Here is a 24,180-nt window from a genome sequence, read left to right as displayed (position 1 = left end):
CAGACAAATTTTATGAATGGACAAGAAAAGTAGACTTGGGTCTAGAGATGATTATTACTGGATCAACAACAAACAGATTTTAAGTTTATACTGGAAAGCCTCTGATTTTACCTTCCCACAGGTATGTGTCTGCTCTCATTTGGCCCTAAAATGAAAGCAGTTATCTGTATAATTCCCCTAGTGCCCCCTCAATGTAATCTTACTGTGGCAAACTTGTTAAAACCCTTTTTCTTCTCTTCTTTTCTTTTATACTATAACCAACACAAAAAATGGCTTCTTGAGTGACATTAACTCTAAGCTCTGGTTCAGTGCCAAATGGAGTTAGCTCACCTGCCAATTGTCTTGAAGTAGCAACTATAAGGGGCATTGAAATAAGGTAGTATAAAACCCAATCAGCCAGAGAGAAGGGCACCAACAGGAAAGAGCAGGTAAATCTCTTTCCTCAAGTTAAATTGACCTGGTTGTCACGTCTGCTAATCAATCCTAAATACACAGTTCCCAGGCAGGAAACCATTTCATTTGTCATTTATTGAAGGAGGCTCCCCTTGGCTGGGTTCCAAGTCCACAGGAACTCACAAATCTCTCCCGGAACTGTGTTTCCTGGTTTAAGCTGGTTCTGAATAGAATCAGATCCTGTGGCTAAGTAATCAGGAAGCTAAACAATCATGGAGACCAGAGGCTTATCAAAGCAAAGTTGTGATGATCTACTCTTAGCTCTTTATTCTTTTCCAAATGAGTCAATAATATCTGATATGGTAATATGGTAATAATATGGTAATACTATATCTAATGTGATAATAATCCAGGGCAAAGGGCATGATACTTCCTCCCAAAAGGTTCAGAAAGAGTAGAAACCAGTTACTTAGAAATATTTGTCGAAGTCAGAGCTTAATTTAAGGTGAGTTTGGGAAGACTGGATTTAGAGAAGTATAAAGATACAGAAGAACATACTAAGATAGAAAAGTGGCATTAACAAGTAAATGGAAGAGGAAATGTGAATGGTAAGTCTTGAGACAAGTAATCTGGCTGAAGCAAACGTGTATGTAAGAAAGACAGAAGATATGACATTAAGTTTCTAGCTATAAAACCTGAAAGGGAAAACTCAGGATTCAGGACAAAGAGCCTGCTTAGGATTCTCTCTCTCCCTCTTTCTGTCTACCCCATATCCCACGCATGTGCATGCCCTCTCTCTCTCAAAATAAATAAACTTAAAACTATATCCATATACATATATGTACTTTTGGTTATGATGATTTAGTGGACCATTCTACACTTTGCAAATGATAAAAGTATGTGTCAGCAACTTTTTGGAGGCTTAATTCTATATCTCCGTTAATTCATCCCCTCTTCAATTCCACAGGAGGACTAAGGCTGCCTACATTCCCTTATCTTGTTTCCTGTGGCATGAAGTAACCAAACTATGTTGATGAACATAGACATGGTTGAATATGACCACAAACAGGCAAGAAAATGGATGGTTGGGAGGAAGAGTGGGGTAGGTTTCCTCTATTCGTGAACGCTTCCTCACATATTTCAGATCTAAGGCAAGTCTTACAGAGAAGCAAAGCAGACAGTCTTAAACCTCCAAACATCAACCTAGCTGCTTGTCTTTCCACCACCTTACTGAATTTGGTCCTGCTTTTCCATTTTCAAACAAGTCCCTTATAAAATGCAAATGCCTCCCCAGAAAGGAGTTATGGTTTCAGTATTAGTTAACACCTTAATATATAATGATTAAAACTAGCTTCAGTGATTTCTCCCCCCAAAAGATTCTGTAATCAAATACACTTGAGAAACAGTACAGTATGACTCCCTCTTGTGCATATTAGCATTGAAGAAGCACTTAAGTCCAGTAGTAAAATTTTTTAAAAAGTATTTTCAAACTTCTTTAACTATCAAACCCTATTTCCCCTACAGAACACATATTAATATATTTTAAGATATGAGTATTTTTATTTTTAATTTTAATTTTTTATTTTTAAAGCTTCTTTATTTTGAGACAGAGGGAGAGAGAGAATGCATGTAAGTGAGGGAGGGAGAGAAAGAATCCCAAGCAGACTCCATGCTGTCAGCTCAGAGCCTACTGTGGGGCTCGATCCCACAAAACCATGAAATCATGACCTGAGCTGAAATCAAGAGTCGGACACTTAACAAACTGAGCCACCCACGTGCTTTTTTTAGAACACAGTTTGAGAAACACAAAATTAAAACATATTAATAATAAAGCACAGAAAATACAATTGGGGCAGAGTGCATTAGGAAGGATAGCAGGAGGTAGGAAAGCAAAGACAGGTCTTTTCTACTTCATAACTTTGTTCAAAAACATCATGCCATTTGTTGCAGGTTCCTGGTTTAAAAGACAGACCCTAAAGTAAGGATGTATGATCTATTCTATAATTATTTGTCCCTTTCTGAACAATATCAACCTCAAGCCCATTCCTAGAACACAAAGAGTTCTCTGTACCACCCATTTGCAAAATGGTCATGTGACTAAAAGGAGTTGAAAGAAGCACAAAGCTAAATATACCACAGGATTTTTAGTTTTCTCACCACTACACAGAGCATTTAAGAGCCAGGAAGTAAAGAACCTGGTGGATGGCAGACCATCTTTATAAATGATCATCTTTGTGCCATTCTGATCAAATGCAACTTAACTTACCAGCTCTGCAATTCAGCAAACGCTTGTTTCATTTTCTTAATGGAAGCATCCATCTCTTCTTTAACTACAACTCGATACCGTGCAAGAGACACTGTACAGCGCTGGAGGTCTTTCACAGATTTTTCAATATTGGAACCTTGGGGAAAAACCCCAACGATTAATATAAAAAAAGAGCACAGGTAACTTGAAAAGTTAGATATGAACACCTAAGCACGTAAAGTAACAAATGTCATGTGGACTAAAAATGTTTCCTTAATGGCGACCCTCCTCAACAAAAAATTGATGTTTTGATAGATTTTTGTTTTTAAATAAGTATCCTGGCCAAGATAGAGTCATAGGAATTGGATTTACACTCCTGTCTTAAACAACTAAACATGCACACAGACAAAATATATGAAACTTGGTTTTCAGGCAACAGACAGTATTTTTTCTCTGAGAAAACAGACACAAATGAAGTGAGGACTATGACTGCCCCAACTTACTGCCATGAGAGAATTTCCAGGCTGCAGTGCAAGGAAAAATCCTAATCCTGAATTGAAGGGACAGAGCTGAGAAGTTGGGGAGGCCAAGGTGGTTAGAATTCTAAGGGCAGAATACTAGAGAGGAAAGAGCTACACAGAGATGAGAAAATTGTACAGAGATCTGCAGAGGATTTTGAATGCATCAGTGTGAGGAAACTAACCAAAACAGGAAAAAGAACCACTGGAAAGGAATAAGCAGAACAATCCCCAAACCTCACCCAGGCCACAAATAGCTCATGTTCATACCAGCCAGAGTAGGGCACCAGGTAGAGCACTTGGAACGGTATTGCCTCAGTAATGAAGCAAAATTAGCTCTAAAGGCTGCTCTAGCTCCACCTAACAAAGCTAAATGCAAGCTTCAAACTGTTACCAAATAGTCCCAGAACAAACCATAAGAATACTTAAATAAAACGCAAAAATATCTAGCAATCAAGAAAGCAAAATTCACAATTTCTGGCTCCCAATAAAAAATTACTAGGCATACAAAGATGACCCATAATGAAAAGAAAAATCAACTAACAGAAACAGATGCAGAATATCACAGATGTAGAGTCAAGTAAATAAAGACCTCAAAAGAGCTAATAAAATCAGATACTGTAAAGTTTAAGAAGGCAGAGAAAAGCATAAACATGTTAAGGAGAGACATGGATGATACTTAAAAAGAAAACCCAATTGAACCTCTAAAGGTGAATGAGATGACAAATACACTGGATAGGATTAACAGTAGATAAAAACTGTTAAAAAAAATTAATGAGTTTGATGATAGCAACTTCAGAAACTATCCAAAATGAAATAAAACACATGAAAAAAAAGCTAAAAAATAAGTATTTAAATAGGTACCAATGTTTCAAAACTTTCTAAATGGCAGGATTTGGAATATAATTCACCATGTAGACATTACAAAATTAATAAAATTTTCTCTGTGTTGTACAGTTTGAAACATTATATGTGGAAAAGCCAACTTTATAAAGATGAAATCTATTTACCAGCCAACACATTCTAATCAGTTTCCAAAAGTTCTACTAACCTTTCCATATTCACCAATGTCAAAGTTGTATATACAACTGATAGGTGAAATCATGGATCTAGGAAGTTTAATGTGCCAAGATACAGACTATCAATTTTTTATTTAAATTCTTCCTCATCTTAACTTGATTTTGTTCCAAATCTAAAAAACTTTCAAGTCTTGTGCTTTTCTTTTTGCTTGACTGAATATTTTTGACCTGCTTTTTGCACCAAGCTGAGGGTTATGTTAGATTTAAAAGGAAAGCTTCACTAATTAAATTTAGCTCATGTGGAATAAATAATTCAATAAAGAGCTACAGGTTACAAGTGTCTTTTACATTTCTGTTCCGTCTGTTTAGTGGAGTGGGCCACAATGCTTTAGATGTATGACACTCAGAGGGGCTATCATCTCTACCTGTTTAATTACTGGCTGATTATTTAAATGATTATTACAGTTTTTTAAGAAAAGCTAATAGCTACCACCAGTTAATGCTGAGCACTTAAGAGGAAATAATCTTGCTTAAAGCTAGAGTCTGACCGATATTAGAAAGAGCATGAAGTTGTGAAGAGAAATGAAAAGATTTCTTTAAAACGTCATGTCAGAGTTCGCAGAGCTTTTTACTATTAAATCAACCAGAAGACAAAAAATGAAGGAAACAGTACAAAAATGTTGCAGTAAAGCAAATAAAAGAAACAAGTTAATGTTAGCCACAAAGTCGTTCTGGCCAGTAGAGTTTGACTTTCATTCACTAAAAGGATCCCTGTCACCGTAACAAGACTATACAGCATCTAAAAAAAATACTATCAGACTCCAACTGTGTACACAGAATTAGGGGAGGGTAGTTGCTGCCTAAAAAACAAAAGAAGCATTACCTGCTACCCTCTGAGATCTTATCTGGGGGAACAAGGAGATAATTTGCCCTCGCTAGCCAAAAGCACAAATTTTTTTTGTTTTCTTTCAAAGGTAGGTTTCTGATTTACCTAGCTTTTTTTTTTTTTTTTAAATATTTTTTATTTATTTCTAGGAGAGAGAGAGAGACAGCGTGAGCAGGGGAGGGTCAGAGAGAGAGGGAGTCACAGACTGAAACAGGCTCCAGGCTCCGAGCCGTCAGGCAGCACAGAGCCCGACGCGGGGCTCGAACCCACGAACCGCGAGATCATGACCTAAGCGAAAGTCGGATGCTTAACCGACTAAGCCACCCAGGCGCCCCATGATTTACCTAGCTTTTTGTTGGTGGAAGAGAGTGGAACATCTTCTATCCCCAGATTTGAAAACTGAGGTGCTGTGGTAGGTCTTGAGAGAGATTTGGCAGTATTCCTATTTTGTTGAGAATTCTGAATGGACTGCATAGTCAAAGACTTGGGTTCAAAATCAGAGATGCCATTCTCCAGCATGGACCCTGCCAAAGAAAGGCCAGTATTTTAGAGTAAAAATTAGGGGTAAATCAGTCAAGCAGTCTTAAGAACAAACAAAAAAGGTAAAAATGTTTCAGGTAAAACTATGGCTCTTAAAGGTTATGAACATAAACAACTGACAAAATAGAACAAAGAGCAGAATCACTTGGACGAGACTATCAGTAGCATATGGCTCAGCCCTAAGCTTCATCCTGAATGAAAAGGATGAGTCTGTGTTAACCCATCTCAAGATAAGCTAGCTTGTTCCCTGTACCTTGGTAGCTCTGGGCACAAGGAAGCACTAATTTCTGATACTTCTGTAAGTTATATTGAGGAAAAATGAGTTTTACACTGTTCCAGGGAAGGAAGAGTTATATTATTAATCTGTTTATTTATTTATTAAGTTTTTTTAAAACTTATTTATTTATTTATTAAGTTTTTTTAAAAGTTATATCTACATCCAATGTGGAGATTGAACTCATAATCTTGAAATCAGGCATTACATGCTCCACCAATGGAGCCAGCCAGGTACCCTGAGAGTTTTAAAAGCTTTAGGGAAAGCACAAAGAATTGGGAAATAAGAGAAGAGCTAGCTCAGGGGGTAAAAAAAAAGGAAGCCATTGACTATCTTTGGTTTGTTTGAAGTTAGCATAGGTGCTATATTTTTCTCTAAGTCTTTTTGTGTGTGCAAACTAATCAATAAAAGAACATCTGAGAAGTACAGAATTCTTACATAATAAGGCTAGCAGCAACAGAGCAAAGTGAAATGGATTAACAAACAAGTAATTAAAAAAAGTTTTTAAAAACTATAAAAATGGTTAATAAAACACAAAATGTGCAAGATATTTGAACTGACAACACTAATCTTAATTCTTTACTAGAAAACAAATGTGGGACAATAAAAACCAATAGTCTACTTCTCATGAAAGCCATGCTATTACAGTTATTCTTATATATTCCTCACTGTGTTGGGTCTTAGAATAGTAACATCAACATCAATTTATCATCATCATGGTCTTTAATAAGTATGCAATTAAAAAATCTTAAGGTCACTTTCTATAATCTCTAATAAGGGATTATTATGTTAGAAGATTTCCATAAGACTAACTTAAACTAAAATTAAAATACAAGACAATGGAATAAGAACTATATTTTTCTAGGCCTTTGATAATTATAGTTGAGCACTGAACAGTAGGGGTTAAGGGCACTGACCCCTTCCCTGGCAGGTGAAAATCTGTATATAACTTTGACTCCTCCAAAAATTTAGCCTACTGTTAACCAGAAGCTTTACCGATAACATACAGCCAATAACCACATTTTGTATTTTTTGTGTATGATATCCTATATATTTTTTTTGATATCCTATATTCTTATAATAAAGTAAGCTAGAGAAAAGAAAATGTTACTAAGAAATCATTAAGAAAAAATCATTAGGAAGAGAAAATATATTTGCAGGATTGTATTATATTTTCTGGGGGGAAAAAATCCACATAGAAGTGGACCTGCATAGTCCACACTATGTTGTTCAAGAATCAACCATACAAAATGTGACTCTTTCATATAAAAGGCAACAAAAACTAAAAAGTAAAAGACTAAATTCAATTTATTGATTCCTTTTCCAGGAAGCCTCTATATTTTTCAACAAAATGCAACTTTTCAAAGACCTGTTGTTAAACTCACCTGTTCTATCCATCATGTCTGGTGCAGTAGACTCAGGATCTTCCAATTCTCTGGCGTCTATTGAAAGTATCTCCATACCTTCACTGAGTGAGTCCACAGACTCAGTATCATTGATGGCACCGTTGACATGGTAACCATTAATACCACCTTTCTCTGAAGAAGGCACAGTCTGTTCCTCTTGAATGGAAACCGATTTACTGGAATCTGGGATACTGTTACTTGCTTCTGCTGTAGGCTTTGGTTTGCTTTTCTTCTTTTTGTTCTAATGGTTGTTAAAGATTTGAAAAAGAAAAGAAAAAGAAGACCCCCACAACCTAGAGAGGTAACTCTAGCTACCCAAAGGCAATCAATCTGACTAATTTCTCATATGCCCTCCCAAAAATTGAACACATTTTTGTATATTTTGAACTACTGACTAAAATAACTATGTAAAATGCTTTGGATAAACTCAAACACACAAATATAAAAAATTTTTGCCTGGCAAAATCCCCATAAGCAAAATAAAAAACTAAATTACAAAATGTGAAATATGTCCAACTTATATACAAAAAGCTACATTTATATACAGCTCTAACAAAAAAACAAACAAAACAATAGCCCAACAGAAAAAATGGTATAGGATACAAACATACGAATGAAGTGCAACCTCAGTCTAATAAGAGACATAAATTAAAACTGCACTGCAGAGGATTCTGGGACAATGACAGAGGAGGAAACATTAGTAATCTGTCTCACTAGACAATAATTAAACTGGCAGAATCTGTCTAATATAACTACTTTGGAACTCTGGAGTCTACTGAAGGCTTGCAATTTGCAGGTGAAGACCTGGACAGTAAATTGTGGTTAATTTCAATCAGTATCAGCTCCTCACACAGAAGCATTTACCCTAGGGTACAGGCAGCTGTGCACCTGTTCTTGGAGCAGCTCACACACAATGTGAGAGCCAGGGTAGACAAAAAGGACCCTGTCCTCCAAATTTTGGGGATCTGCACTCTGATCACTGATTGCTGCTTTTTTTGATCACAGAAGTGTAGACAGCAAAGAGTTAGGCATCCATTGTTGTTGCAACTTGTCCTATTGTTGTAAGCCCTGCCTGCTTTGGCTGAGTGACTTCCAGGGGAATAAAAGAGCAGTGCCCCCAGAAAGCAAACAATCACAAAAAATTGCAAATCCTGAGGAAGGGAAAGAATCTGATTTCCAAAGTTACCACACTGTTAGATTCAAATGTCCAGTTTTCAACATAAAACCAAAAGACATACAAAAAGCAAGTATGACCTATTTAAAGGAAAAAAACGTAATAGTAACTGCTTTTGAAAAAGACTTGTTGGCAGATACATTAAAGACTAAAACAACTGTTTTACTCTTAACTATAGAAAACAAATTGATGGCTACCAGAGGGGATGTGGGTAGGGAGATAGGTTAAATAGCTGATGGAGATTAAGGAGTGCACTTACGATGAGCACTGGATGATATATGGAAGTGCTGAATCACTATATTGTACATCTGAAACTAATACTATGCTGTATGTTAACTAACTGGAATTGAAAAAAAAACTTAAAACAACTGTCTTAAAGATGCTCAAAAAACTAAAAGAAGATACAGAGAAAGTCAAGAAAACAAAGTATGAACAAAATGTAATTACCAATAAAGAGACAGAAAACCTAAAAGAAATTAGTTAAGAGGGGTGCCTGGGTGGGCTCAGAAGATTAACTGTCTGACTTCAGCTCAGGTTACAACCTCATGGTTTGTGAATTCAAACCCTGGGTCGGACTCTGTGCGGACAGCTCAGAGCCTGGAGCCTGCTTTAGATTCTGTGTCTTTCTCTCTCTCTGCTACTCCCCTGGTCACCCTCTCTCTCAAAAATAAATTAAAAAAACATTAAAAAATAAGAAATTAAGAAATACTGGAGCTAAAAACTGAAATTTTAAAATTCACTGGAAAGATTCAAGGGCAGATTTCAGCAGAAGAAAAAATAATCAGTGAACTTGAAGATTGGAGAATTGAAATTGTCAAGTCTGAGGAAGAGAAAGGAAAAAACCTGAAGAAAAGTGAATAGAATCTAAGGGACCAGTGAGACATCAAAAAGCAGACTAATATACACATCATGGAAGTCTGAAAAGAAGATAAAGGGGCAGAAATAACATCTGACAATATCTGAAAAAGCAATAATGGCTGAAAACTTCCCAAATTTAATGAAAAACATGAATATAAACATCCAAGAAGCCTAATTAGCCCTAAGTAAGATGAACTCAAGAAGAGTCACACAGAGACACATTATAATCAAACTTTCAGAAGACAGAATTTCAAAAGCAGCAAGAAGTTACTCATCACATATAAGGAATCTTCAATAAAATCATGAGATTTCTCATCAGAAACTTGAAGACCAGAAAGGAGTAGGTGCATATGCTCAAAGTGCTAAAAAAGAAAAGTCTTGTCAACCAAGAATCCTATAACTGGCAAGTCTGTCCTTCAAAAGAGGAGAGGGGTGCCTCGGTGGCTCAGTTGGTTAAGTGTTTGACTTTTGATTTCAGCTCCAGTCATGATCTCACAGTCTGTGAGATTGAGCCCCACATGTCGGGCTCCATGCTGGTCATGGAGCCTGCTTGAGATTCTTTCTCCCTCTCCCTTTGCCCCTCCCCCTGCTTATGCAAACTCTCACTCTCAAGATTTTTAAAAAAATTTTTAAGTGAAGGAGAAATTAAGATATTCCCAGATAAATAAAAGCTGAGGAAGTTCATGACCACCAAATCTGCCCTATAAGAAATATTCAAAGGAGTCCTGCAACATGAAATGAAAAAACACTACTCAGTAATTTCAAGACATATGAAAAAATAAAAATCTCAATAAAGGTAACTATGTGAGCAATTACAAAGGTCAGCGTTATTGTAATAATGGTTTGTAACTGCACCTTTGGTTTTCTGCATAATTTAAGACACTAATACGTTAAAAAAACACATTAACCTAAAATCTACTTTGGTTTGTAACTCCAGATCTTGTTTTCTACATAATTTAAGAGTCTAATATATTTAAAAGTATTATTAGTTTTTGGGCGCCTGGGTGACTCAGTTGGTTAAAGTGTCCAACTTCAGCTCAGGTCATGATCTCGAGGTTCCTGAGTTCAAGCCCTGCATCTGGCTCACAGCAGTCAGTGCAGGACCCACTTTAGATCCTCTGTCTCCTCTCTTTGCCCCTCCCTCATCTGCACTCTCTCTATCTCTCAAAAATAAACATTAAAAATATAAATAATTAAAAAATAAAAAGACTTATAAACTCTACAATAAAAAGACAGAGCGTGACAGAATGGATAAATACACATGATCCAACTATATGCTATTTATAAGAGACTTACTGTAGATTCAAAGACACAAATAGATTGAAAGTGGAAGGATGGAAAAATGTATTCCATGCAAATAATAACCAAAAGAGAACAGGGGTGGCTATATTAATATCAGAAAAAAATAGAGTTTAAATAAAAAAAGTTTACAAGAGACAAAGAAAGACATTATATACTAATAAAAGGTTTAATACAGCCAGAAGATATAACAATTATAAACATGTGTGTACCTAATGACAAACTATCAAAATATGTGAAGCAAAATCCAGCAAAATTAAAGGGAAAAACAGTTCTACAATAATACTTGGGGACTTCNAAAAAAAAAAAAGAGAAACAGAGGATTTAAACAACATAATAAACCAACTAGATCTGACATATGTAAATAGAACACTCTACCCAACAAGAGCAGCACGTACATTCTTCTTGAGTGCACGTGGTACATTTTCCAGGGAAGACACAAATGAAGTTCCAATAGATATTTTATTTATTTTTAATGTTTATTTATTTTTGAGAAAGAGAGACAGAGCGTGAGTAGGGAAGAAGTAGAGAGAGAGGAAGACACAGCATCCGAAGCAGGCTCCAGGCTCTGAGCTGTCAGCACAGAGCCCAACGTGGGGCTCAAACTTACAAACCATGAGATCATGACCTGAGCCGAAGTCAGATGTTTAACCAACTGAGCCACCCAGGCACCCCTCCAATAGATATTTTAAAAGACAGGTATCATACAAAGTGTCTTCACTGACCAAAATGGGATAAAGTGAGACATCAACAACAAAAGGTAAATTGGAAAATTCATATTATGGAAATTAACACATTTTAAAAATTTATGTCTCTTTAAATTAAAAAAATGTTTATATTGAAAGAGAGAGAGAGAGAAGTGGAGGAGGGGAAGAGAAAGGGAAAAGAGAATTCCAAGCAGGCTCCATAGTGTCAGCACTAAGCCTGATGTGGGGCTCAAACTCACAAACCCTGAGATCATGACCTGAGCTGAAACCAGAGTTGGATGCTCAACTGACTGAGCCACCCAGGGGCCCCTGGTAATTAACATATTTTCAAGAAACAAATGGATCAAAGAAGAAATAACAAAAGGAATTAGAAAATACTTAGAGACAAGTGAAAATGAAAATATAACATGCCAAAACTCATAGAATGCAGCAAAAGTGATGCTAAAGGAGAAACTACTAGCTGTAAATGCTTACATTAGAAAGTGTTTATATATATCTTATATATAGTCTCAAATTAGCAACTTAACTTTACAACTTTATTTTATTTATTTATTTATTTTTTAAGTTTTATTTATTTCTAGGAGAGAGAGAGAGAGAGAGACAGCGTGAGCAGGGGAGGGCCAGAGAGAGAGGGAGTCACAGACTGAAACAGGCTCCAGGCTCTGAGCTGGCAGTCAGCACAGAGCCCGACGCGGGGCCCGAACCCACGAACCGCGAGATCATGACCTAAGCGAAAGTCAGACGCTTAACCGACTAAGCCACCCAGGCGCCCCATTAACTTTACAACTTTAAAAACTAGAAAAGAACTAAACCCAAAGCTAGTAGAAGGAAGGAAATAATAAAGATCAGAGCAGAAATAAATGAAATAAAGAACAGAAATGCAATAGAGAAAAATCAATGAATCTTTGAAAAGATCAACAAAACTGACAAACCTTTAGTTAGAAAGGCTAAGAAAAAAAAAGAGAAGACTCAAATTACTAAAATCAGAAATGGAAGTGGGGATTACTATAGATTCTACAAAAATAAGGATTACAAGAGAATACTTTGAACAACAGCATGCCAACAGAGAAACACAAAAACCTACCAAGACTAAATCATGAAGAAATACAGAAGTATGAACAGACTTAAAACTAGTAAGGAGACTGAATCAGTAGTCAAAACTCTCCCAACAGGGGCATCTGGGTGGCTTAGTCAGTTAAACATCCAACTTCAGTTCAGGTCATGATCTCATGGTTCATAAGTTTGAGCCCTGCATTGGGCTCTGCACTGACAGCATGGGGCCTGCTTGGGATTCTCTCTCTCTCTCTGCCCCTCCTCCACTCATGCTTTTTCTCTCTCAAAATAAATAAACTTTAAAAAAATCTCCCAACAAAGAAAAGGATGCAATGGTTTCACTGGTGAATTCTACCAAGCACAGAACTAATACCAATTTTAAAATTTTCCAAAAAATTGAGGTACTATAGTATCATTTTTCATTTTGGATGAACAAAGGTCCAAAAGAGTTGATAGAGTTGAGGATATGGAGAAACAGTTCTCCTATGCTACTTTGTGGGAGGGCGAAGTGGTACTCTCTATGGCAATCTGGTATGACAATATTTATCAAAATTACAAATGCACATATCCTTTAACCCAGAAATTCCACTTCTAGGAATTTATCCTAGGTAATACTAACAGAGGTGCAAAATCATATATAAGGTTATTCACTGAAATACTGTTAATAGTTACAAAAGACTGGAAATGACCCAAATGTTGATCAATAAAGAACTGGTTAAATAAATTACGGTACATCCAAACAGCAGGATGTCTATATGTCCTTAAAAAGAACATGACAGTTTGTTCTCAGCATTCAAGAGTCTCTCATGGTTTGCCTCTTCTTCTCCCCCATGGTCCTCCGTTAAGTTCCTCCTAATCCTCCTATACGTGCAAACATATGGTATCTGTCCTTCTCTGCCTGAGGGCTGATAGGGGTTGGGGGGAGGGGAGGGAGGTGATGAGCACGGAGGAGGGCACTTGTGGGGATGAGCACTGGGTGTTACATGGAAACCAACTTGACAATAAACTATTAAAAAAATAAAAATAAATAAATAAAAAGAACAAGACAATTTTTTATATGTTGACGTGGAACATATTCTAAGATATATTACATGAAAAAAGAGCAGGCAAAGAGAAGAATATATTTTCATTTTTGCTTATATATGCCTAAAGTATCCCGGATGATACATAAGAAATTGGCAATACTATTTACTTCTGGGGTGGGAAGCCAAATGGCTGGGAAACAGGGAAGGGATAAAGATGTTTCAGTGTATTAACTTTTATAGCTTTGAATTTTGAGCCACATCAATATATTACCTATGCAAATAGTAAAATTAAAACAAAAAGTCCTTTGCCTTTTACTTTGTCAAACAACAGCTCTAGCAGCAATCTTAATTCTATTTGTAAGGCTAGACTGACATGACTGAATCAATTTTTTCCCAATCCCTTTTATGCCCCCAAACATTTTCTAAGGCCCTAACAGGAGCACTATGGGGATTCTAGATATAATTGTCTCCTCCCCACAGCTCTCATCTTTTTTTCTCTTAAATACTTTCCCCCATGTGAACTGGCTAAGTTTTCATATCACTGTTCCACGTATATGATAACTATCTTAGCAACTGCTCATAGTCACATCCTATCCATCCTATCCAGTTAACCAGACTGGATTTGGGCATTTGGGATGGCCAAACTGAAGCTGTTTTTCTTTCTTTGAATTTTAAGAAGTTTGTTTGTCTCCAACATATGCTTTTCCAGCATTAGGTATATCTTATATCACTAATAACTTATTATCCTGGGCCAAAAAATCAACATACTCCTGTTCTCTATAGCACACATAGCTATTTATGTTGGGTGAAAAAATGGGAAGAAGTTAAGCAAATACTCAAAACTACAGGTACAGAGAGCTTTAGGGGAATCAGCAGAAGTACTAGGTTCTGCTTGGAAAACATTTCAAGAGTCATTAGGGCCAACCCTGGCTTGGTCAAGACTTAACAACTTCTAAGGAAGTGATTTTGGGTCATCGAGAAAGCATTCCAGAACTGCAGCACTAACTGAGTACAGGAAAAGAGCATCCCAAAGAGACTATTCCCAAAGATACCCGATTAAAATCTGTACTTTAAACATTTTTTAAAGGAGCCAGATTTATTTATTTGTCTTAAAATATTTATTTACTTTGAGAGAGAGAGAGAGAGAGAAGGAGGGAGAGAGAGAATCCCATGCTGTTAGTGCAGAGCCCGATGCAGGACTCAATCTCATGAACTGTGAAATCTTGACCTGAGCCGAAACCAAAAATCAGACATTTAATGGACTGACCCACCCAGGTGCCTGAACCTAGATTTAGAGTAAAGAGTTATGGGGAGCATTTTGAGACAGGCTAGCATCTTTCAGGGAAAGCATTCTAGTTTTAAGTGGATAAGGAGAAGGGAATGAGCATGTTAAATATTGTATCAAGTACTTATATTTTCTGAGTATTATTTACCTATTTTAGAAATAAGCAAACTAAGGCACACAAAGGTTAACAATACTCCAATGTCACAAAGGCAGTAAATAGTGGAACAGGATATAAGTCCAGTTTTGACTGACTCCACATCCCAAGTGACTTCTACCTCCCTAAACTGAAAGATAAGCCCCCTCTGCATAGCTAATAGTACAAAGCCCCTTTTAAGGCTTTAAGTCAAAGCTCATTAATATCAGAGACTATAACACCATTGTCTGACCTAAAAATATTGAGCTATTTTAACTGATTACAGGATGTATGATCCTGAAAGCCACCAGGCTAGATCACTTTCTTTAGAGGAGCTCTGCTATCCTTGACATGCACTCTTGTTTCATCCCTAATATTACCTCAGCAACTACACCTGGCAAAGTCATTCTGTTTCCTGCCTTAAATCACACGGAAGAGACTGTGTGGTACTCTATGTACACAGTTGTGTTTTAATGTCACAGAAGATTTTCTTTTAACCAGATGAAGTGAAGTGGCATATGTAAATCTTTTCTTTCAATTATGTTTGCAGGGCCTAAAATTTTTAAAAAAATTTTTAATGTTTATTTTTGAGAGAAAGAAAGAGAGAATAAAGCACATGAGCATAAGCAGGGGAGGGGCAAAGAGCGAGGGAGACATAGAATCCAAAGAAGGCTTCAGGCCAAGGTGTCAGCACAGAGGCTGACATGGGTCTCCAACTCATGAGCCATGAGATCATGACCTGAGTCAGAAGCTTAACCAACTGAGCTACCCAGGTGCCCCAGGGCCTAAAATTTTTTAATAATAAAAATGCCAATACCATGTTTATAACTTTAATTCATTTTTACCTTTTTCTTGCCTGTTACTGTCCATTCTTTGAGTACTTCACTGGCGCTGCCTGTAAAAGAAACCAATTACAGATTTTCTCTCCTACCACATGCATGGGTCAATGAGGAATTAGTGTCCCTGCATTTTGTAATTGCTGGAGAAGTTCCAAAGTTCCTAATAGGAAAGGTTAAGGATCAAGTCTCTGTGCTAATATAATGAGATAATCCTATCATCCTTTTGGAATACCTGTCCATTTAGACCATGTAATTTCCTTAGTAAGTTCTTCTAAGAGAGTAATTTGGAAAATTCTTTTATTTACATAGCTTAGACGGTATACAAAGATAATTGGTTTCAGACCAGATATGCCAACCCCTCCCCTCTAGAAGATCAAATACCACTTGCTATGTTGTTTCAGAGACAGCTATACACTACCCTAGACCTAAATACTAACATTATAAAGAAAACAGATGATGATACAGAAAAACCGTATGATGATACAGACCGTACAGAATTGGGGTCTGTTTATTCCATGCTGACAAATTCAGGAAAACAGAAACAGGGAGACTTAATCTGACATTCCTATTTAATGAAGCAACAGCTTCAAGAAGTTTTTCTCAAACAAATAATGCGGAAAGAAGTTTATAAAACACTCCTCAACTCTATAAACTGAAGGCTTGGCTAAACCCACCAATCTTCCATATGTCAGATAAAGAAACCCAAAGCCCTACATTTGAGTCACTTGCAGGAACCAAACTAAACGGTATAGAAGACTGGAAGAGAATGTGGAGTCCTTGAATTTGACATCTGTTGCTGGGCCGCTGGATCACTGCTTTGTCACTAAGAGTTTCTTAAATTCTTATTCAACCCAATTCCAATCAAGTCCCTTAAATCACTAGCCATACAATTTATTCTTAAAACCAACAGAGAACATTTTGAGTAAAATGATGGCATTTTATCAGCCTTTTATTATAAGATATCACATAGAATTATTTCTAGGGCTGAAAGATGTATCTTTAAGGGATATCTTTTAAAAAATGGCATAGTAAGTTATGTTATCTTGGGGTTTGCTATATCATCTATAAAACACCAGATTGCTGAATGAATGTTACAGAAGTTTGAAGCAACTTCTATTTGAATAAATATAAACTTATTAAAAAACCTGAATTAGGATTACCTTCCATGAATGCTTGTACTGTTTTGTCCACACAATTATCAAAGTGCTGCAAAACCAGGATGATTTCATTGTTGCTCTTATTGGGAACTATTGCACGCACCGCATTTATCTGGAAAAGACAACAGGGTCATTTAATTCTAACATCAGTTCGTCAGTTGGCAACTGATACCTATTAAAGAGAGTAACAGAAAAAGTGATGTTTCATGTTTAACAATATGTATCACTCTTTAGTGACAGGGAGAAGACATACAACCATCTAAATGGAAATGATTAACAGATGAGCGATAAGAGCACATAAAAAATTAATTTCAAAACTTAGAAAAGCAAAGCATTTCTAGAAATAGAAGGTATGTGCTAGATTTTATTTCAGGAAAGGGTGGTTTAATTAGGTATAAGGTATTAATTTAGCATGGACATTTCCTCATCTTAGCATACTGTGGAGAAAGGTAAAAAGTTTAATGAACCACCAACAATAACAACTTAAATTTTTCAGTAGCATTTTTCAAACACAGTTTTAATAATTCAGAATATTTTTAATGTTTTTTTTGAGAGAGAGACAAAGCACAAGTCGGGGAGGGGCAGAGAGAGGGAGACACAGAATCCAAAGCAGGCTCCAGGCTCTGAGCTATCAGCACAGAGCCCAACATGGGCTTTGAACTCACAAACTGCGAGATCATGGCCTGAGCCAAAGTTGAACACTTATCAACTGAGCCTCCCAGGTGTACCTCAAAAACATTTTTACTTTGTATCGTTTAATTATATAATAACACTATAAAAATAATTTAAGTTATTAAAAATTTTTTTAAATGTTTATTTATCTTTGAGAGTCAGAGCATGAGTGGGAGAAGGGAAGAGAATGAGGGAAGCACAGAATCTAAAGCAGGCTCCATGCTCCAAGCTGTCAGCGCAGAGCCCAATGTGGGGCTCAAACTCACAAGCCATGAGATCATGACCCAAGCTGAAGTTGTATGCTTAACCGACTGAGCTACCCAGGCATCCCAAGATAATTTAGTATAAACTGTTTCAGGCATACAAACATAATGGACACTCACTACATGATAATCAGTTTAATAAAATAAAATAGATGATAACTGAAGCCCCCATGAAGTCCCTCACAAATCCCATCTCCCTCCTCTTTACAGAGATTTCTGCCTTCAATTTGGTATTATTTTGATACATGTTTTGCACTTTTATGACATATGTATATATCCTTAGGTAATATTTACTATTGTTTACCTTACATAAATATTATCATACATGTCGATGTTCAATTTGCTTTTTTCATAGAGCATTGTTTTTTTTAGATCTTTGTATGTGTTGATAAATGCATCTCTTATTTATTTGAACTGTTGCACAGCATTTCCATTGCATAAATATAGCCAATTTACTCATTCTGTTGATGGACACTTATATTGTTTCCAATATTTGGCTATTATGAAAAATGCTGGAATGAATTTCCCTATGCTAATCTGATGCTGATTCTTCAGTGCCTAAAACAATGTTTATCACACTGTAAGCAATTGAATAAAAAAGAAAAAAAATCACATCTGGGTACAGTGAAAGAAGGCCTCTATTGTGTAAAACCACTAGAATTCCTGAATATGAGAGCATCTACAAATTCATGACATAATGCCAAAATGTTCTTTAAAACAGATATGCTGGGGTGCCTGGGTGGCTCACTTAAGCGTCTGACTCTTAGTTTCAGCTCAGGTCATGATCTCATGGTTTGTGAGTCTGAGCCCCACATCAGGCTCTGCGTGGACACTGGAGCCTGCTTGGGTCTCTCTCTCTCTCTCTCTAAAAATAAACATATAAACTAAAAAAAAAAGAGATACACCAATTTTGCCAGACTTATTCCTAAGATTTTGTTTTCTTTTTAATTCAATAATTAACATACAGTGTTATATTATAGTTTCAGGTGTAGAATGATTCAACAATTCTATACATTTCTTATTGCTTATCAAGATAAGTCTACCCTTAATTCCCTTTATCTATTTCACCCACTCTCCCCCCACCTACCTCCACTCCGGGAGATCTGAGATAAAAAATATACAATTTACAACTGCATATTGTTTTCCTTTTTGTATATCATTTTAATATCCAGCAACTCTGATGAATTCTTACAAATTCTTGCTTTCTTAGCTTGTCTATGTAGATAGGAAATAATGGTATGGTCTATAAATAACAACCATTTTTTTTCTTTCTTTCCAATCCTTGTAATTTTCATTTCTTGTCTCACTGCACAATGTGAAATTGGCTATTTCTCCAAGACCGGGGTCTTTTTGGTAGGCAGTTGTAGTCAGAAACCAGTATCTAAGAGCTAGGTATGTTTTGTTACTGGGGAGTCATTATTTCTAGATTTTTTTTCAGTGGATAGAGTTAGGAGATTTCATTTTTTACAGGAGTTCAAAATAACATCTTCAATTCAAACATAAAATTAAAAGGTCTTTTCTAATATAATTTTAAACATGTCTCTCTTCTCTGTACACTAAAAGTTTCAGGTCCTAAAAACATTATTAATTTGCTTTACTCTATAATATTCAAAAAATAATATTAATAAACTACAATATAATATTACTAATGATAAAACACTGAATATAACTTAAGGTTTATCTGCAATTCTTTTGTCTTTTTTTAAGTTTGTTTATTTTTGAGAGAGAGAGAGAGCACGCGAGTGAGTGCAAGCAGGGGAGGGGCAGAGAGAGGAGAGACAATTCCAAGCAGGCTCCGTGCATGTGTTGTCAGCACACCTCCCAACCCCAACCTCACGTGATACCATGACTTGAGCCAAAATCAAGAGTCAGATGCTTAACTCACTGAGCCATGCAGATGCTCCTCCTTTGTCTTTTAAAATATCCCTCTAGAACATGTACAGTAAGAATACTGTGTTCAGAAGTCAGTGGGAAGATTTGTTCTAGTTCACCCTTTCCCTAAAGGTGAAATATTTTTAGGATCTCAACTTCATATAAGATCTCAGCTCCAATTCCTAACCCAGGACAAGCCTTGGGGCCCTGTGTGGTAAAACCCTTTTGTTATTGAGACTGGTAAAACGTATCAGAATTACCTAGCTCAGACTTAACACTCTGGTTTTTAATGCCCTCTGTATTTTTGGCCCTGAAGGATTTCCTTAACTTTTTGTGTTGTGCTGCTATGCATTTTTATTTTGTTTGTTTGTTTGTTTATTTTTGAAAGACAGAGCACGAGCAGGGTAGGGGCAGAGAAAGAGAGAGAGTGGGAGACATAGAATCTGAAGCAGGCTCCAGGCTCTGAGCTCTCAGTACAGAAACCAATGTGGGGATCAAACCCATGAACTGCAAGATCATGTCCTGAGCTGAAGTTGGACGCTTAACCAACTGAGCCACCCAGATGCCTCTCTGCTATGCATATCATGCCTATTATTTTTCATTCTGTATTTCTAGGTATTTTATAACAGGAATGTTTTCAGGTTCTTCAGTCAACCATGCTGCTTGAAAAGGAATACTTTTATATATGAAGAGAAGTAAAGTATTTTGCCTAAATAATAAGCAGAGTCTGTACTACAATCTAAGTCTTTTTAGTACACTTGCTTTCATATCATTCTACCCTTTTCTGTTTGTTTCAGGCTTACTGAACAACGATAAAGTTTAAAACCATACAAATGGGAAGGTATATAATGTAAAATCCAAAGAGGGCTAATTTGTAATATATATTTTTGAGATGAGCAAAATACTTAGTACTGATCACTATAAAACAGACTATAGGTAAAACTTAGAGATTCAATGATAAAGGTAAGATTCTGATAACCTAAAATATGAAAGTGTTTATATTATTCAATACAATGTATCTGTGACTCTATAATCAACAATATACTTTTCTTAATAAGACAGAGAAAGCACATAAAGCTTTTATGTTTTTCTCAATAAAACTCATTAAGGGTAATGTTACTAAAAATACCTAGTTTTCTTCCATAGGAATATTGCTTGGAAGATCTATTTGTCTTCTTGCTCTGAACTCTCCTGGACTTAAGAATCCTCTCCAAGACTCTTGAATGCTGACAAAAACTGAGGACTGNAAAAAAAAAAGAAGCCTCTCCAAATGAGGGCACCTGGGTGGCTAAGTCGGTTAAATTTCTGACTTTGGCGCAGGTCATGATCTCACAGTTCCTGAGTTCGAGCTCCATGCTGGGCTCTGCACTGATAGCGTGGAGCCTGCAGCCTGCTTCGGATTCTGTGTCTCCTCCTCTCTCTGCCCTTCCTCTGCTTGCAGTCTGTCTCTCTCACAAAAATAAACAAACATTAAAAAAAAAAAAAAAGAATCCTCTCCAAATGAACAGAAAGATCCTATTCAAGCTGTTCCTTGAAGAATGCTGCTAAATGAGATACACACTTAGCCAAATAAATATTATTTGTTATAATATTAACTAATATTTATGATTCTACTTATGCAAAGAAAATCATATTTCACTTTCTAAATGAGTTTGTGTAGCCACTGATTGTATTAGAACCTAAATTTTATTGTGACATTCAAGCTTACTATCCACAGTAAGTAGTCATACCTTCTCTTTCATGTTCTCAAAAGCTCCTCCCTGGGCCAATACAGTATTGGACTGCAAATCAAAAATGAATCCTGATGTATCTGAAAGAATAAGAAGGAAAAAATATATTCAACACGATCCTAAACTAATATGTGATCCATCCCCCAAACCTTACCAGCTGCTCTCCTCCCATAAATAATTAACAAGTTAGTTTTGCTATTTTGCAAATATAGATTTAACTAATAACTTCATTTGAGTTAAAATTATAAAATTTGGTTTTAATTAAAACTGTCAAGAGTTTGAGCAAAATTCTAAATATATCAACTATGTTAGCCCATCCAGTAATCCTAGATATCTTTAACCATCCTATCTTAATTTGCAAGGCCCTTTTAAAATATGGCAAGTAAATAGTTCCCCAAGGTAAAATTTTACACTAATGAATTTGAAAATGTGAGTGAGCATGTGAGCTTCTGTACCACTTTTAATAACAACACATGAAACTAATTTCCATCTTCTAGACTGCACTACACATATCATGTTCTTAGATTACAAACCCCTAAAAACATTCATGTTTGTTTCTGGAACACAGTGCCTGATGAAGCAATGTACCTGAGCTTATACTACCAGCACAATATGGGAAAACTTAGTGCAAACTGATTGATTACAGAAAAGAGTTTGGCTTCCCTGTGCTTATAAAGAAAAGGCGATCCACAAATTTAGTCAGTTTCTTTACCTGTGACTACATAATCAATGAATTACCTCAGCTTTAACACTTGACAACCTGGTTTTAATCTAATGAGATGCAATGGCAAGAAATGGTTAGAATGCTTCTCAAATTCTGATGTGGATATAACTTATGACCTGGGGGAATCTTACGTTAAAATGTAGGTTCTAGGGCACCTGGGTGGCTCAGCTGGTTAAGCACTGGACTCCTGATTTCAACTCATCATTGAGTCATGATCTCATGGTTTGTGAGACCAAGGCCTGCACTGGGATTCTTTCTCCCTGTTTCTCTGCCTCTCCCCCACTCGAGCACACTCTGTCTCTGTCTCAAAATAAATACAATTTTTAAAATGCAGGTTCTGATTCACTAGTTTGGCTTGTGACCTGAGATTTATACTCTCAGGTGGTATCAACATTGCTGATCTATGCACCATACTTGGGAGTAGCCTGGGGGTTAGCATTCCAACAAAGCAAGTAAATGGAGAAATTTTGAGAAAAGAGGCTGCTATGGTCTAAATGTTTGTATGCCCCTCCCCTGCTGCTACTCCCACCGCCCCCCACGGCACACAGCACTAAATTCATACTGATTTCCTCAAGTGTTAGTGTTATATAACGTGTGTTATGGTGTTAGCAGGTAGGGCCTTTGAGAGGTGAACGGGTCACAAGAGTGGAATCTCATGATGGGATTAGACCCCACAGAGCTCTCCAGCCTCTGCTCCATGGGAGGACACAATGAGAAGCAGAAAAGGGCCCTCACTCAACCAGGCTGGCACTCTAATCTCACACTTCCAGCTTCCAAACCGTGAGAAATAAATTTCTCTTGCTTATAAACTACCCAGTCTATTAGAGCAGCCCAAACAGAATAAGACAGGGGTATTAAAAATACAGTAATATTTTAGTATACTTTCCAAATTCTTTTGCTATGATTATAGATGTTTTAATTAAAGCCTGTTTTCCAAGATAAAAGGTAAAGCATGTAGTCAGTGCTACTATAATAGCACTGCATGATGACAGATGGTAGCTACACATGTGGTGAGTACAACATCATGTATAGACTTGTCAAATCACTATGTTGTACACCTGAAACTAAAGTAACATTGTGTGTCAGCTGTACTTCAGTTAAAAAATGAATAAATAAACTCTTACAGCTTAATACTGGTTTTCAAATACGTCCTAATTCCTATGGAAGACTGGTAATTTATAAGTCAGAAAGATAACAGCATTTTGGTACTAAAAGTGGAAAAGAGGATATGAATAGAGTCAATGTCATTGCAAGGAAAACTATGCTTGCCAATTACCAATAAGACCATGAATTCATTCAGATTTAACTTCTGTAATACTGGCAGTTTTGAGACTGTTACTTAAGTTAAAAATTAGGTTGCATTTACCACAAACTTCGTATTTAAGCCTGAGTTTTCTAGATGACTACATAATATGGTTAATTCTCAATTATCTTTAATAACTGAAAAGAAACACAGTATACAAAGATGAAAATCCTATGCAGTCAAAATACTATCCCAGCAACTTACTCAACTGGTATAGGTTTGTCAAATGATTTAACTTGGAGGTTATAAATACTCTCCTCCAAAATATCAATGAGCAACGAGATGATACAAAGGACATCGATAATCTTATTAAAAAAATCAAACCATCAACCTCTTTTAAGGAAATGAGGGGATAGTGAAAGAAAAACAGCATTTTGGGGTATGTATTTAAATGAACTATTAGTATTACTAGCTTCTTATACATCATCTAACACTTTATTTTTTCCTTTTTTTAAAATGATTACTTATTTATTCTGAGAGAGTGCACACTTGTGTGTGAGGGAAGGGCAGAGAGAGAGGGAGAGAATTCCAAGCAGTCTCCACGCTCAGAGTGAAGCTTGATGCAGGGCTTGATCAAGATCATGATCTGAGCTGATGTCAAGAGTCAGATGCTTAACCGACTGAGCCACCCAGGCACCCTCATTTTTTTCCTTTAACAACACATTAGATGAGACAAAGTACAAGGAAAATAAAGATTAGTTCTAGAAACACCTTCAGCTATTATTGTCTCCCCCAATTAGCATAAGTATTATTAGGGTTTATCTGTCATAATACCAGTCAGGATAATGATTAAAAATACATAAAG

The 24,180-nt window shown here is 36.4% G+C and overlaps 1 protein-coding gene across 2 annotated transcripts in view; it reads right to left on the bottom strand.

The window, feature by feature from the left end:
* SPATS2 (spermatogenesis associated serine rich 2) overlaps positions 1-24,180 on the bottom strand; it is an 83,570-nt gene that overhangs the window by 20,683 nt on the left and 38,707 nt on the right. For both annotated transcript variants that reach the window (XM_077753318.1, XM_077753319.1), the window contains exons 3-8: positions 21,349-21,428; positions 16,815-16,923; positions 15,661-15,710; positions 7,261-7,522; positions 5,406-5,585; positions 2,660-2,795 (exon numbers count right to left, since the gene is read on the bottom strand). In XM_077753318.1, coding sequence (XP_077609444.1) covers positions 2,660-2,795; positions 5,406-5,585; positions 7,261-7,522; positions 15,661-15,710; positions 16,815-16,923; positions 21,349-21,428 — 817 coding nt within the window. The remainder of the gene's footprint in view (positions 1-2,659; positions 2,796-5,405; positions 5,586-7,260; positions 7,523-15,660; positions 15,711-16,814; positions 16,924-21,348; positions 21,429-24,180) is intronic.

This window comes from Crocuta crocuta, unplaced genomic scaffold, assembly GCF_008692635.1.
Source record: "Crocuta crocuta isolate KB4526 unplaced genomic scaffold, BGI_CrCroc_1.0 scaffold30, whole genome shotgun sequence".
NCBI classification, from domain to species: domain Eukaryota; kingdom Metazoa; phylum Chordata; class Mammalia; order Carnivora; family Hyaenidae; genus Crocuta; species Crocuta crocuta.
The sequence above is the reverse complement of the archived record's forward strand: the minus strand, read 5'-3'. Positions and strand labels throughout refer to the sequence as shown.